Source organism: Cetorhinus maximus, chromosome 15 (genome assembly GCF_964194155.1).
Source record: "Cetorhinus maximus chromosome 15, sCetMax3.hap1.1, whole genome shotgun sequence".
Classification (NCBI taxonomy): Eukaryota; Metazoa; Chordata; class Chondrichthyes; order Lamniformes; family Cetorhinidae; genus Cetorhinus; species Cetorhinus maximus.
In genome coordinates this window covers 76,469,151-76,485,976 of record NC_135893.1, presented here as the reverse complement: position 1 = coordinate 76,485,976, position 16,826 = coordinate 76,469,151, and the positions used below count along the sequence as shown (strand labels likewise).

Below are 16,826 nucleotides of genomic sequence, written 5' to 3'. Positions count from 1 at the left end.
AGTGCACATTGGTACATTTCAGTACCCACAGTATCACTGCATTCTTGCCTTGCTTTCACTGGCAAGTTCTGAGAATGCGTGCACCCACAGTTAGATCCCCAACTCCCTGTTAATATTGCTGTAAGTGAGCGATTAACATATTGAAATTGACAACACGATCCTTGCACACAGCCTGAAAAGCTGCAATTAAATATGGAAGTCAGCAAGTTGGAGCTGGAATCCTGACACACTGTTAACTTCCAGGCTTTAAACCCCACACCCATTCTCAAGACCATTCACTCCTGCACGTTGGAAACCACCCCATTGTCTTTGGTCCATGTCACTAATTCTGTTCCCCAGCCACCAACTCCACCCCTGTCCCTAGCCACTGTCGGAGGCTGACCCAGACTGTTCTCAACCCTTAGCTTTCCAAGGCTCTGATATAGATTTCCCACCCCATATCCAGTCCGTCACTAAGGCCGCTACTTACACCTCCATAACATCACCTACCTCAGCTCATCTGCTGCAGGAATCCTCATTCTGGCCTTTGTTATTTTTAGATTTGACTATTTCAATGCTCCCCTGGCTGGCCTCCCATTTTGTGCCTTCCAGAAACTCGAGCCCATCCAAAGCTCTACTGCCCATAACCTAACTCACAAGTTTCGTTCACCCATCATGCCCATACTCGCTGTCCTACAGTGGCTCCCAGCCCAGCAATGCCTCGATTTTAAAATTCTCATCCTTGTTTTCAAATTGCTTCATGGCTTCACTCCTTCTTATCTCTATAATCTCTTCCAGTCCCAAGAACTCTGTACTCCTCCAATTCAGGCCTCTTTCTCCAATTTTATCACTCCACCATTGGCAACCGTGCCTCCTACAGGCTCTTAGCTCTGGAGTTCCTCTCTAAACCTCTCAGCCTCTACCTCTCCCCCTCCCTTCCTTTAAGGAGCTCACAAAGACTCATCTCTGGCCTGTCCTAATATCTCCTAATGAGACTGGTGCCAAATTTAACAATTGCTCATGTGAAGCACCTTGGAATATGAAAGGTGCTAAATAAATGCAAGTTGTTTTGCTGACATTTATATTAGCTCTTCAGCAGCTTGATGTAAAGGACCTGTTAACATGGTGCTTTGTGCTACAGGAGATATTTGGTACCAACACTTTTACAATACATCACTGCATCTGCCATCATGTCAAGCCTACAGTGCGTGTCCATGCTACAATACAACAGCGGTATCTATCTCATTGTCGCCTTTTAGTATTTATCTCTCTCCCTCTCTGTCTTATCTCATTTTCTTTTTTTGTCTCTAACTGTTGTTAGCTCCTTCCCTTTCGGCCTTTCCATCTGTCTGTTTCACTCCATTAAACACATTAAATTAAATATCCTTGGTTAGTCAAAGTGTCGTTGTTAAATGATAAAGGTTGACGCTGCAACATGTGCTTAAAGTTAACAATCTTTACATATTGGCAAATTCATTTAATTTAATGTGCCAGGGAGTGTTGCAAATGGAAATGTAACACTGCTATGGTGTGAGCGTAGGGAAGAAGGTTACATTTGGAATTGTAGTTCAGTTGAAAACTGCAGTCGCATGTTGACATTGCATCTAGAAGCTTTGGCTATTCTTCAACCCCTAGTAACATCTATAGAAAGGGCCATGATTCAGATTTGTTAGCGGCCTGCAAAGACCTGTTGTCCAATAAGTGCTATTATATAAGACCTGGCTGGGTGAGATTGCCCAGCTCAGCACAGGTGGCAGATCGAAGCTGAGGCGTTAAAAAACGCAGAAAATGCTGGAAACACTCAGCAGGTAAGGTAGTGACTGTGGAGAGAGAAAGAGAGTTAACATTTCAGATCGATGACCTTTCATTAGAACAGAAGTATCTGCAGTGTAAGACGCAGCACCAGACAATGTAATAAATTCACCACTGAGAGACTGAGTGCCCCATAATTAAATGTTACGGATATTTGATTTTTCTGAACACCAGCACTCTCTTACCCTGTGTATATTTTTGAATTCAATGATGAATTCGAAAAGGATTTGAGGTGTACAAGAATTGAGATGTGTTTTAAATGTGAACATTTCCTCGCATAAAAGGACAACATGCTACTAAAAATAACAAGAAGCAACAGTAGCATGGATCTGATGAAAGGTCTTTGGCCTGAACCATTGGGCTAGATGAGGTGGGGAGGGAGCGGGGTGGGTGTTGAGATCAGAGAATCCAGCAGGATGAGTTTCCTCAGTTGTTGCTGAATTTAACAGCAGGATTTGATTACCATTTTTGTCTCTGTTTCCTGGCCACAGGCAGCCAGGTTGAGGGACCAGCTGTCAGGCTGTTAGGCCTTCGGTACTAGGTGGGAGGGTGGGGGTGCGGGGTGGGGTATGGGGGGAGGGGTGTAGGAAGATCAGACTCCGGGGTCAAGGAAGATCGGGGAGGCTGGAGTAGGGGTTGATCAGGGTATGGAGGCAGGCAAGATGAGGGAGGCCAGGGTCAGAGAAGATCGGAGGAGTCAGGCCAGGGTTAGAGCAGGATTCGGGGCCCTGTGGAGTCAATCGGGATGGTCAGAAAGGGTTAACCAGCCACAGTGGATGGGTGAAGCAGGAATACTGGATTCAGCAGTCCTCGCCTCCCTTCGCCAGAGGTTGCCCCAAGCCTGGGAAACAAGGACTACCAGGATTCAATTTTAAATGGTGGATAATATGAAGCACACTGCCTCATTATAATATTTAAATTGTCAACCCACCACCTGGGAGCACACTGTTTGTTCACCATTTCTCCACCCCATCCCGCTTCTATTCAAACCGAAAGTAGGCCAGTTGATGTTAGAATTCAGATTTTTAGCATTTTAACATCTCGCCCAACCCAAACCCATCTGTTTTTAGGAGTTAAAGTTCCCTCGATTAATTCTGTTTCTGTTCCCCCACGCATGCTGCCCAACCTGCTGAGTGTTTCTAACATTTTCTCTTTCTTTAGTATTCCAGCATCTGCAGTATTTTGCTTCTGGAGGGAGAAATCAGATATTCCCACACTTGCTGGTGGCTGGTTTCACAGCGCCATTGGCAGAAACCTGAGGGTAGTTGTGATTCTGCATGCAAAGCAGAGAAAGGCTCAGGACTATTGTTGTGAAAAAGAGACATGCTGTCAAAGCTTTCTCCCTTGCACTCATCAGGACAAATTCACAAGAATACCAAATCTCTTCCTCGGCTTTGATTCTCCATGGCAACGCCTTGACCAATCAGAGTCAGCCTGACTGGTTTGGATTTAAACAAAAGCTTGGCAGTTAACTGTTCCCTTGTGCATGCTCCATGACAGGGCATCTACCAGTTAGAGTCCACTTATCAACTAATCAGCACTCTCTCCTCATGCAGTATAAATCGTTGTTCCCTTTGAGATTTGGTATACTTGCAAATCTGTCCTGATGAGTGCAAGATGAAAAGCTTCAACAGTATGTCTCTTTTTTCAGCAATACTCAAGTTCTGCACTACCAAGTGGCCCAGGGATGCCTGAAGAAAGGAGTAGCAGTTCCTGGCTCAATATGTTTATTTAGTGAACTAGCTGACCTTAGAAAGGGCAAGTGTAGTATTCAATTGTTCAGTTGTTCTATGTTTGATTGTGTGATACATGCTCACTATGCTGAGCCTGAGTGCAGACTCAGAGATAAGTAAACAGACACCACAGAAAGAAGTGGAAGCTGCTAGAGCATGGGAGTAGACATTTTAAGATTTGCATAAAATTATCTAAATAAAGTTCCTGCACACTTAGAAATTAGTGTCATCTCTGAGGAAAATCAAATATATAAAATATATGACAGGCAGCTTAAGGTGACATGAGTTAGTTCTGCACAATTATGTTAATTACGTATGAACATACAAATTAGAAGCAGGAGTAGGCCATTAAGCCCCTCGAGCCTGTTCTGCCATTCAATAAGATCATGGCTAATTTAATTGTAACCTCAACTCCACATTTCCCCGACCCTCAATAACCTTTGACTCCTTTGCTAATCAAGAATTTACCTCCCTCTGCCTTAAAAATATTCATTGACCCTGCCTCTGTTGCTCTCTGGGGAAGAGAGTTCCAAAGATTCACAACATCTGTGAGAAAAAAAAATTCTTTCTCATCCCCGTCTTAAATGGGAGGCCCCTTATTTTTAAACTGCATCCCTAGTTCTAGTCTCTCCCACAAAGTGAAACATTCTTTCAGAATCCACCCTGTCAAGTCCCCTCAGGATCTTATATGTTTCAATAAGATCACCTCTCATTCTTCTAAACTTCAAAGGATACAGCCCCAGCCTGTCCAACCTTTCCTTAGGGGAAATTAGGGGAGAATTCATGTCACACAAGAACCAGGCAATGACCATTTCCAACAAGAGGGATTCTAACCATCTACCCTTGATATTACAATTGCTTAATTCCCCACTATCAACATTCTGGGGGAATTACCATTGACCAGAAACTGAGCTGGACCTAGGGTTTCCAACCCTCCAGGATTGGCCTGGAATCTACAGGAATTGAAGATCAATCTCCAGAACACTGCTTGTGTGCAACCCTGGAGAAAAACCATAGGGACACTAAAAGAGATTGGCTTTTTTTCTAATTTTCTTTGACATTTCTCTTTACCAATTTTTAAAATATTGAAAATAGGGTAAAAAAGGCTGTTTGGCTAACAACTAAGCATCATCAAATTAGTGATGTGTCTTTTTGCTTTCCTATTAGCGAAGGAAGGCAGTGCTCCACAAGGATGGATGTGTTGACCAAATAATGGCTGGATCATGAGGGCAAATCATGCGATGAAACCTCCAGGAATACATTTAATCACAGTTGCCAACTCTAACTATAAACACCGTGGGAAGAGTTTTCCCCCCGTTGGGGGGTGGGGGGAAGTACAGGACCAGGCGCACCTCTGATCGGCGCCCCCAATCGGGGGCACGCCGCCATTTTACATGGGGGTGCCAATTTAGGTCCGCCCATCATGACATCCACCAGGAAGCACTATGCACTCACTGTGCTGGTGTAGGGGGAGGGGGGGGTGCGGTTGGCGGTGGGGAGATTCCCTGATCCAAGAGCGCGCTCTTCCACACATGCGCACGAAAGAGCGCACTCATCTCCCTGAGGCTAAGTGCTGCCTCAGGGAGATTGGCGCCAAATTCAAAAATGGTCAGTGCACAGAATTAAAATTTCCCTGACATGTCCCCTCGTGTGACACTGTCACATGTGTTGGGACATGTCCATAGCTTTCATTCAAACTTTTATTAAATTTTTAAAAACCGACATGAAACCTCATCCCGCCCGTGGATGAGGTTTCACGCTTTTTCTGAAGCCCGCCAGGGCTCCCGGCCTGCCCGCCAACCTTAAGGTTGGACAGGCAGGTCCATTAACTAGTTCAATCACATTTTCGATGGCCTCAATTGGCCATTGACAGGTCAGCAGGCACAAAGCTGATTCGGCTGTGCCCCCGCCGACCTGAAAATTGAAATGACGCGGGGTGACATCAGGAGTTCCGCCTGACGTCATCCCGCATCATTTTATGTGTTGTCGAGCGGGCCCCGCCTCCCGTTCACCGACCTCAATACCCTGGCCAGCAGCTACAGGAGCAGATCAGAACAGGGAATCCTGTGGCAAGTAACTCACATCCTGACTCCCCAAAGCCTGTCCACCATCTACAAGGCACAAGACAGGAGTGTGATGGAATACTCCCCGCTTGCCTGGATGAGTGCAGCTCCAACAACACTCTAGGAGCTTGACACCATCCAGGACAATGCAGCCCACGTGATTGGCACCACATCCACAAACATTCACTCCCTCCATCACTGATGCACAGTAGCAGCAGTGTGTACCATCTACAAGATGCACTGCAGGAATTCACCAAGGCTCCTTCGACAGCACCATGCAAACCTGTGACCACTACCACCTAGAAGGACAAGGGCAGCAAATAGATGGGAACACCACCACCTGCATGTCCTCCTCCAAGCCACACACCATCCTCACTTGGAAATATATCATTGTTCCTTCACTGTCAGTGGGTCAAAATCCTGGAACTCCCTTCCTAACAGCACTGTGGGTGTATCTACACCACATGGATTGCAGTGGTTCAAGAAGGCAGCTCACAACCACCTTCTCAAGGGCAACTAGGGATGGGCAATAAATGCTGGCCTAGCCAGTGACATCCACATCCTGTGAAAGAATTTTTAAAACTTTCATCCAGAGTAGTTACTTCTGGTGCTGATGGGTGAAAGTGTGTGGAGAATTGGAAGAGGCTCAGCTATAATACGTCAAGACATCGAGCTAACACTCACTGCCAAAGTTTGCATGGATAGAATGTTAACCTGAGTAAGATATGGAGGGGGCTTGGTTTATGTGGAACAAAACCCCAGCAAAACACCCTGGGAGTGGAAAGGAAATGAGAGGGGATTTTTAAAATTGTCAAACTCAAAGAAAAGCTCAAAGAAAGAATAACATCAATAATATCTGGCTGTCAAAGTAGATTTTCTGAAAAATTTCTATGGAAATGAAAATTGGGCTGCCTGTATAATGAGCGGGCAGATCCACGAGGCCAGTTTTAAGCTTAGACAGATTCAAATCTATTCCATAAAATCATCAGCACAACTTCCTGGAATAACTTCAGCCAGACTCCTGAGCACACAGTTAAATCTTCTGACTGGGAATGTGCTGGAATACAAGGGAAGCTCATAATCCCGTGGCCCCCCCAGGGGGAATGTGTTGGTTGAGACAATCACTCAAAAAAGGTTAACCAAAAGTAATGTGGAGAATGACCATTCTAACGTATCGTCACAGATCCGAAATGTTGGGCGCAATTATATGTCCAGTCCGGCCGGCAGGATTTTCTGGTCCCAAAGGAGTTTTGAACTCGCCCCATTTTAGGAATCCCCCGCCCCCGCCGACCCCACCACCCCCACTGCCACAATAGGGCTGTAAAATTCTGCCTGCAATTCTGTTTCTCTCTCCACAGGTACTGCTAGACTCTGCTGAATCTTTCCAGCATTTTCTGGTTTTATTTTAGCCAGTAGGAATTTTGCCTGAGATGCTGGAAGGACTTCCAGTTCTTCTCCAAATAACACTGCGTAATCTTTAATGTGTATCTGGAGGATTGATGGATAGGATCACAGCTTAACATCTTGTCCAAGGGATGGCACCTCTAACAATGCAGCACTTTTCAGTACTGTGCTGTAGGGTAAGTCCAGGTTATCTGCTCAAACACAGAAATGTGCTTTGAAGTCACAACTCATTGACCCAGAAGCTTTTTTAACTATATCTTTTTATTTGTTCTTGGGATGTGAGCATTGCTGACAAGGCCTACATTTGTTGCCATTTCCTATTTTTCTTTTTTGAAAAATATACTTTATTCATAAAACGTCTGAAAGAACATTACAAAACATTTCAGGATAGCCATCACAAAAAGTACAATCAAATTCAACTTCTCCACATAGATCAAGAGGTGCTTCAAAACAATCAATGAACATTACAGACATTTCAATATGGTCATTATAGACAATGCAATGGTATCTAAGTTATCCACATAGATCATGTTGCACTCTGAGATGCTTCAATACAATTGTGATATATGTAATATTCACTGCATACATTCGATGTGAGTCATACAGCCCGAGGGGTCTATACAATTCCCAGCCCCTCGGTACACTGTGGCTGAAAGGTGTTAGACAGCAACCTTTCCCCATTGCGCCTCCACAGCGGCTGCCCCAAGCGTTACTGCGTCCCTCAGCATGGAGTCCTGGACCTTGGAATGTGCCAGTCTGCAACACTCGGTCAGGGACAACTCTTTGCGCTGGAAGACCAACAAGTTTCGGGCAGACCAAAGAGCGTCTTTCACTGAGTTGATGGTCCTCCAGCTGCAGTTGATGTTTGTCTTGTTGTGTGTCCCTGGGAATAGCCTGTAGAGCACAGACTCCTGTGTCACAGAACTGCTCGGGATGAACCGCGACGAAAACCACTCTCTCTCCAGACCTTCTTTGCAAAGGTACATTCCACAAGGAGGTGAACAACGGTCTCTTCCCCACCACCCCACCTCGGAGGGGGTGAGACTCCTGGCATATAGGAAGAATCTGAGGGGAGGGCCTTTCTCACCACCAGCCAAGCTACGTCTTGGTGCTTGTTGGAAAGTTCTGGCGATGAGGCATTCTGCTAAATGACTTTGACAGTCTACTCGGGGAACCATCAGACAGGGTCCACCATCTCCTTTTCCCGCAGGGCCTCTAGGACGTTACGTGCAGACCACTGCCTGATGGACTTGTGGTCAAAGGTGTTTCTCTACATAAATTTTTCCATGAGGGACAGGCGGTCTAACTACTTGGAACATTCCGTGGCAGCGCGGCCAGACCCATCCTTCGCAACACCAGGTACAGGTAGAACCTCAGCACGTAGTGACACTTGCATACCAAGGATCTATGCACAGCTTGATGTAGCCACACACATCAGGATGAGGGCAATGTTGGGCATGTTTTTTCTGCCTTTATCTAGAGGTTTGTACATCGCGTCCCTGCGGACACGATCCATTTTCAACCTCCAGATGAAGCGAAAGTTGGCTCGGGTGATCGCCACCGCGCAGGAGTGTGGAATGGGCCAGACCAGCGTCACATACAGCAACAGCGAGAGTGCTTCACACCTGATGACCAGGTTCTTACCCACAATGGAGAGGGAGCATCGCTCCCACGTGCCCAGTTTTCCTTTCACCGTAGCCACTTACTCCTTCCAGTTTCTAACGCATGCCCTGGTTTCTCCAAACCATATCCCCAGCACCTTCAGGCAGTCTGACCTAACAGTGAAGGGGACAAAGGATCAGTCAGCCGAGTTCCCAAAGAACATGGCCTCGCTCTTCCCACGATTTACCTTGGCTCCTGAGGCCAGTTCAAACTGGTCACAGATGTTGCCGTTTCCTATTCTATTGAGCCACCTTCTTGAGCCGCTGCAGTCCATCTAGTTAAGGTACACCAGGGTGATCAACCATCTCTTATTTTATGGGATTGTTCCAGAATTGAGGCCATTTTCTCATGTTCTGGGCTACATGCATCCAGCACGCTGTGTTTCCCATAATTTTTTATTCTTTCACAGGATGTGGATGTCGTTGGATAGATCAGCATTTTTATTGCCCATCCCTAATTGCCCTTGAGAAGGTGGTGGTGAGCTGCCTTCCTGAATCACTGCAGTCCATGTGGTGTAGGTACACCCACAGTGCTGTTAGGGAGGGTGTTCCAGGATTTTGACCCAGCGACAGTGAAGGAACGGCGATTTATTTCCAAGTCAGGATGGCGAGTGACTTGGGGGGGGAATTGCAGGCAGTGGTGTTCCCAGGCATCATGCACGGGGAGATGGTGGCGTATTGGGAATGTCATTGTATTGTCATCCAGAGGCCAAGGCTAATCTTCTAGGCACATGGGTCTGAACTTTTAGTTCGGCAGGTGCACCCGATCGGCGGGTCCGGGATTGGCCGGGGAATGGACCACTGACCGTGGTCTGCCCCAAAAACGATTCCAAGCTGGCTGGTCAATTAACAGCCTGCCAGTGTGAATTGCGTGCTGAAATGCTCAGCACTGCCAGGGTCGGGGCAGGAAGAGGGTGGGCACTGACATAAGCGTGGGCGCAGACGAGCGCAGAATAAAAGCTCCCTGTTGGCAGAGAGCTGCCTCAGGGAGCCGAAGACTTCAAAACAATTAAATAAAGATGTTAAAATCAGAACTAAAATGTCCATGCATCACAAACAGTCACCTGAACATATACATGGTAAAAATTGCATCCATAGATTTTCATGTTCTTTTTATTTAATAACAGAAACCTCATCCCGCCCTTGGATCAGGTTTCATGAAAAATGCAAAGGCCGCCTGGCCGATTTGCCTGTCCGCCAACCATAAGGTTGGATGGACCACGGAAAATTGAGGACAATGGAACTATAATGACCTTAATAGGCCTCTTCGGCAAAAATCGGATGCGCACCCGCTGACCGAAATATCGCGTGAGCGCGGATGATGTCGGGATGCTCGCCCAACATCATCTCGCACGATTTTGCATCTGATCGGGTCGGGCCTACGCCTGCAGGCCGACCTAAAAGTCCTGCCCATGGGCTCAAATCCCACCACCACCACCACAGCAGCTGGTGAAATTTAAATTCAATTAATAAAATCTGGAATTGAAAACTGCCTTAGTAATGATTACCACGAAACTATCATCGATTGTCATAAAAACCCATCTGTCCTTTAGAGAAGGAAATATACCGTCCTTACCTGGCCTGGGCTAAATGTGACTCCAGATCCACAGCAATGTGGTTGATTCTTAACTGCCCTATGAAATGGCCTAGCAAGCCATTCAGTTCAAGGGCAAATTCGGATGGGCAACAAATGCTGGCCTTGTCAGTAATGTCCACATCCTATGAAAGAATTGAAAAAAAAACCTGCTGCCTTTGGCCTTCTCGGTGGTAGAGGTCACGGGTTTGGAAGGTGTTGCCGAAGGAGTCTTGGTGAGTTGCTGCAGTGTATCTTGTAGCTGGTACACACTGCTGCTACTGTGCATCGGTGATGGAGGGAATGAATGCTTATGGATGTGGTGCCAATCAAGCAGGCTGCTTTGTCCTGGGTAATTTCGAGCTTCTTGAGTGTTGTGGGGGCTGCACTCATCCAGGCAAGTGGAGAGTATTCCATCATACTCCTGGCTTGTGCCTTGTAGATGGTGGACAGGCTTTGGGGAGTCAGGAGGTGAGTTACTCACTGCAGAATTCCCAGCCTCTGGCCTGCTCTTGTAGCACAGTATTTATATGAGTGGTCCACTTCAGTTTCTGGGCAATGGTGACCCCAGGGATATTGATAGTGGGGATTCAGAGATGGTAATGCCATTGAATATTAAGGGGAAATGGTTAGATTATGTTGGAGATGGTCAGTGCCTGGTACTTGTCTGGCATGAATATTACTTGCCACTTGTCAGCCCAAGCCTGGATATTGTCCAGGTCTTGCTGTATTTGGGCATGGACTGCTTCAGTATTTGAGGAGTGGAGAATGGTGCTGAACATTGTACAATCATCAATGAACATCCCCACTTCTGACCTTATGATGGAAGGAAGGTCATTGATAAAGCAGCTGAAGATGGCTGGGCCTAGGGCACTACCCTGAGGAACTCCTGCAGTGATGTCCTGGAGCTGAGATGACTGACCTCCAACAAGCACAACCATTTTCCTTTGTGCTAGGTTTGACTCCAACCAGTGAAGAATTTTTCCCCGATTCCCATTGACTCCAGTTTTGCTAGGTTTCCTTGATGCCACACTTGGCCAAATGCTGCCTTGATGTCAAGGACAGTCACTCTTCACTGGTTGGAGTCAAACCTAGCACAAAGGAAAATGGTTGTGCTTGTTGGAGGTCAGTCATCTCAGCTCCAGGACATCACTGCAGGAGTTCCTCAGGGTAGTGCCCTAGGCCCAGCCATCTTCAGCTGCTTTATCAATGACCTTCCTTCCATCATAAGGTCAGAAGTGGGGATGTTCATTGATGATTGTACAATGTTCAGCACCATTCTCCACTCCTCAAATACTGAAGCAGTCCATGCCCAAATACAGCAAGACCTGGACCTCACGTTTGTACCAAGGCTGTAATGAGGTCAGGAGCTGAGTGGCCCTGGTAGAACCCAAACTGGGCATCAGTGAGCAGGTTATTACTAAGCAAGAGCCGCTTGATAGCACTGTTGATGACCCCTTCCATTACTTTACTGATGATGGAGAGTAGACTGATGGGTCGGTAATTGGCTGGGTTGGATTCGTCCTGCTTTTTGTGAACAGGACATACCTGGGCAATTTTCCACGTAGCCGGGTAGATGCCAGTGTTGTAGTTATACTGGAACCAACTGGGATGAATTGCACTCCCACTCTTCTCACATTTGCGCTCTCTCACAGCTCCGGTAACATCTCTCGCCATTGCTCTCACAGCAGTGACAGCAGCACCCCACTCCACCCCCGGCTCTAATGGACTCCCTTGTCAGAGTGTCCCTTAGTTTCCTCCACGAGAGTTGGTCACCCTGAGGTACATCCACAGTGCTGTTAGGGAATTCCAGGACTTTGACCCAGCCATAGGGAAGGAACAGCAAAATAGTTCTGAGTCAGGATAGTGTGGCGACTTGGAGGGGAACTTGTAGATGGCAGTATTCTCATGCATCTGCTGCCCTTGTCCTCCTAAGTGGTAGAGGTCACGGGTTTGAAAGGCGATGCCGAAGGAGGTTTGGTACAGTGCATCTGGTAGCAGGTACATACTGTTGCAACTGCGCGCTGGTGGTGGAGGGAGTGAATGCTTAAGATGGTGGATGGGGTACCAATCAAGTGGACTGCTTTGTTTTGGATGGCTTCTCGAGTGTTGTTGGAGCTGCACTCATCCAGGCAAGCTGGCATATAAACTGCAAGTTGGTGTGTGTGGTAAAGCAATGATGTAATCCAATCAACTCCATCAGAAGGCATTCTGTTTACTAATTGGAGCATCTTCCAATTTGTCAATGATGCTTTAAATTTTAGGTGTTTGACTATTGGATGGCTTGTTCCGTTTATCCAGTGTGCAACTGAACCATTCAGGCTATGTCAATCCCAAATTCAATCCATAATTCTCAATGTGTGAGCCACTGGTGGGAACTTTACAATTGGTTTCAATGCCCCTGAGTTGTGGAAGGGAAAATGAACCATGATTGCTTTTTCCAATCATTATGTCCACGGATATCAGTTCAGGTTTGAGGGCAATTCCCCCTGAGTTAAACAGCTTATCAACATTTGCAGCTAAGCTGGCACGTGAATGATAATGATCAGTGACCATGGAAACATGCACCAGAGAGGCAACAACCACAGGAGAGCAGGAACAGAATGAGTATTGGCAAAGAAAGAGAAAAGGGATTGGTCCTGAATAAAGGATTAACCAGGACAATCAAAATGGAAATTGAAGTACAGAATCAAACACAATCTAACTGTGCTTTCTCTACTGATAGGTTTGAAATCAATTTTGTGTGCGACAGAAGTGAAGAAATTGCATTCCATTTTAACCCACGCTTTACCGAGTCATTGCTGGTGTGTAATTCCTATCTGGCCAACAAGTGGGGTGAGGAGGAACGGGCCACATCATGTCCAATCGAGGTGGAAGAACCATTCCAGGTAGCCATCCGGCTCTTTATTAATTATAAATTTTACAAATAACACAACACTTTTTTCAGTGTAAGGTTCGTGGCATCTGGTTCAAGGGAAGGCACAGTTATTATCCACGCCTGAGGCAAAACATTCTATGCTTAGCCTTGGAAATGATCCTGCTTGACCCTCTCCAATTATTGCTTAATTACATTCCCCAATTCCCAGCTGCTCTCTCAGGTTGAGCTCAATGGCACATTAACCTCAGCTGCTAAGAGCACTCCCCTTAGAGTAGTGCATGGTCATGAATATGTAGTTCTCAGCTTTGATCCTCAGTCTGTGTTGAATCAGCTGGAGTATTCAAAGAATAACACTGAAGTCACAACATGAAAATAGGCCAACCACCCAATCAGGCCCTGTTGAGGTAATGCAACCAATAGTCCTAATTTCCAGGGCCTGCTCTCTTTCCATCATCCTTTACTCCCCTTTTCTTCCATATCGAACCTATTCTTAAATGTTGGCTTCAGCCTTCAGTTTCCACAATGTCCTATGTACCCATTGTTGCATCAAGTTACACCAATTATCATTAGAGGGAGTTAAAGAAGAAAGAAAGGTTTGCATTTTATATAGCTTCTTTTGTGAACTCAGGACACATTCAGAACTCTGAGCAGTAACAGATCAGGTGTGCTGCGTAGCACTGTGAAAGGGCAGCATCTCACATGGGTGAGCCTTCCATCATGGGTGGGGCAAGGAGGCAGGTCCCAAATCCACCCCACCTGGAAAGGGGATTGAACCCCATGCTGTTGGCACCAATCTGATCCACACCAGCCATCCAGCCAACTGGTTCCCCTTGGTGTCTGAGTTGCTGTGGCACCATGCATTATTACATACATGTTGTGGTCCGGAACCATGAATAGCAATGGAAGAGGCTCCAATTTTCTTCCCATCACATGGCTGATCAGGAATCTCTCCCACTTTTACCACCTATCATTGGCGTGTGTTCGAAAGATTTAAAAATTGAAAATCCAGCTGTTTGGTCGCATTATGATCTCACCTTCCTTGGCCATCAAGTCCTGGAGTAGGACTTGAAGCTGGAGCTTCTGGTTCAGAGGCAGGGACGCTACCCACTGCATCACAAGGCCTCTGAAATTGTCTATTGAAAGCATTTGGCTTAAAGAAACAGGCCAGGTAAGTAGCTAAACATCACAACCATGCGACAGGCTACCTCTGAGCAATGCCATGGGTGATCCAACAGTTACAGAAATAAGGCCCTCATTGACAACAGAAAATAAAGGGGAAAGTTTTTTCTTTAAAACACTACCACATTTTATAGATTTTAAAGGCCAAATATGAACTGAGTTGAATGGACTGCAAAATTCCTTATGTTATCCTGACAACACAACAAAACATAATCAAAATGCAACATATTATTATTTCCCATAAATAGAAAATGCTGGAAATGCATATCGGCTCCATTAGCATCTGAAAGTGAAAGTTTTAGGTGAGACTCTTTATCAGAATTGGCATGGTTAGCCACAATAGTCACTATATAGTGTTAACCCAATAGCAAGACGCAGGCACTGAGAGGGAGAGGCCAGCACCTGGGAGGACCAAGGGCCCCATGCAAAGCTTGAAGGAGCATTCCAGCTCCTCCTAGCCCACAAGGAACCCTAAGAAACGTTCAATAAAAACACTTACCTTGGCCTCGATGGCACACTGTTGATTCCGGTCTGTTCTGGCCATTGGGTTTGGCTCTATGGACTTTCCCAAATTCTGATTTAAAATTGGGCCATAGCATCAATGATATCATGTGGCTATGATGTTTGAATATAAAGTAGGCCCTCATCTGCCTATCATAGGCAGACCTCATGCATATTTTGAGGTTAGTAAAAATGACAGTGGGCATAACACGTTGGGAAGGTCGTGCAATCCTCCAGGCTGCCATTTTGATGGGCCACATTCCCATAGAGCCAGCGGGGTTAAAAATCTGGCCTTATATCTTTGTCAGATAAATTTGATAAACGTTACACTTTATATTTAACTAACTTGAACTGATATTCTTTCCTTGGCTTCATGGGTTCACCTGTTTTATTCTGTTTATATGGCAGGTTGATATTTATTCTGATGAAGAATATTTCCACGTTTTGCTTGACGGAACTGCAGTTTGTCAGTTCAAACATCGCATGGATGAGCTCAACTCCATCACCAAGTTGCAGGTGCTGCATGATGTCAGCATTTCCTCTGTAGAATTCACCAAAAAAGCCTTTATCTAAATGTTTTGAAAAACCAAGACCACAGATGTCCTCACATCAAATTAAAGAGCTGTGGAAATTTGAATGTTGGACAGTACAGAGTTCACAAAAAAAGAAAATCTACTTACGAACTGTCAGTCTGCATGAAAAATTGTATCTGAGCAGCGGTGGCTTACCCTGTTCCAGATGTTCATGTATTTCAAAAGGTCAAAAATCTCCAATGGTTTATGCATTGTTGACTGATCCTTATACTTAAATTTACAACTCATTACTACCAGCATAACTAAAATATTCATTAAATAAAAGGGCTTTAAGAAAAAATTAGCTCCTGATTAGAGCAAAAAAATAACTTGCAAAAGATACTTATTAGAATAACTAACCAGTTTATGAATTTGATTACACATTGATTGTCGCACATTATTGATAGAACATTAATTTCCTTCCCATATAAGGAGTTGGAAACTTCTGTTAATTGGATCTTAAATTCAATTATTAACATTATCTTGTGCATGTGGTATAAATCAAAGTGTATCTCAATAATATAAAGGAATATTTTGCATTCAATTGTAGCCCGTCTAGAGATTTTATTCATTCTTGGGATATAGGCATCGCTAGCAGGGGTAGTATTTGTTGTCCATCCCTAGGGTGGAATTTTACGGCCCTGTCCTAGTGGGGATGGGGCCGTAAAATGTCGTGAGCCATTCAAAAGCCCATTGACTTCAGCAGGACCGGAAAATCCCGCCGACAGGAGGCACCGTAAAGTTCCGCCCCTAGTTGTCCTTGAGAAGGTGATGGATGTGACCTTCTTTTTGAAGCCTTGTGGAGTCAACGTGGTGAAGGCTTTCCCGCTTTTAGGTAAGGAGTGCCAGGATTTTGCGACAATGAAGGGACTTGGAGGGGAACTTGCAGGCGATGGTGTTCCCATCCCTTGTCCTTCTAGGTAATTGAGGTCATGGGTTTGTGAGATGCTGTGGAGGAAGGCTTGCAAATCGCTGCAGTACATTTTGTAGATGGTACACACTGAAGCCACTGATGGTGATGTAGTGGTAATGTTGCTGGACTAGAAATCCAGTGACACATGCTTAAATTTAAGCTCAAGATCTGGGTTCAAATCCCACCATAGCATCTGGTGGAATCTCAATTCAGTTTATAAATCTGGAATATAAAGCTATAGTCTCAGTAATGGTGACCATGGGCAGAATATTGAATTCAGTGGGTGGATGTGTACCCCACCTGGCCGAGCATAAAATGATGCATGATGATTTCAGGCGAGTGTCCTGATGTCATTGCATAGTCCCACGAAATTTCATTCAGCCAACGCGTGCTGGAGTTGGCAGCACACCTGCCAACAATTAACTGGCATATTAAGGTCATTAAAATGATAATTAAATTCAAATTTACGCCACCCACCCAACCTTACGGTTGGCGGGCAAACGAAAATGCCAAGCGGCCTTTGCACTTTTTAGGAAGCCTCATCCATGGGTGGGATGA

The 16,826-nt window shown here is 45.5% G+C and overlaps 1 protein-coding gene across 1 annotated transcript in view; it reads left to right on the top strand.

The window, feature by feature from the left end:
• Positions 1 to 15,904, top strand: part of grifin (galectin-related inter-fiber protein) — a 28,299-nt gene extending 12,395 nt beyond the window's left edge. Inside the window, exons 3-4 of the mRNA XM_078558692.1 lie at positions 12,951 to 13,113; positions 15,192 to 15,904. Of these exons, the coding sequence (XP_078414818.1) occupies positions 12,951 to 13,113; positions 15,192 to 15,356 (328 nt within the window). The 3' untranslated portion in view covers positions 15,357 to 15,904. The remainder of the gene's footprint in view (positions 1 to 12,950; positions 13,114 to 15,191) is intronic.
• Positions 15,905 to 16,826: the final 922 nt, after the last annotated feature.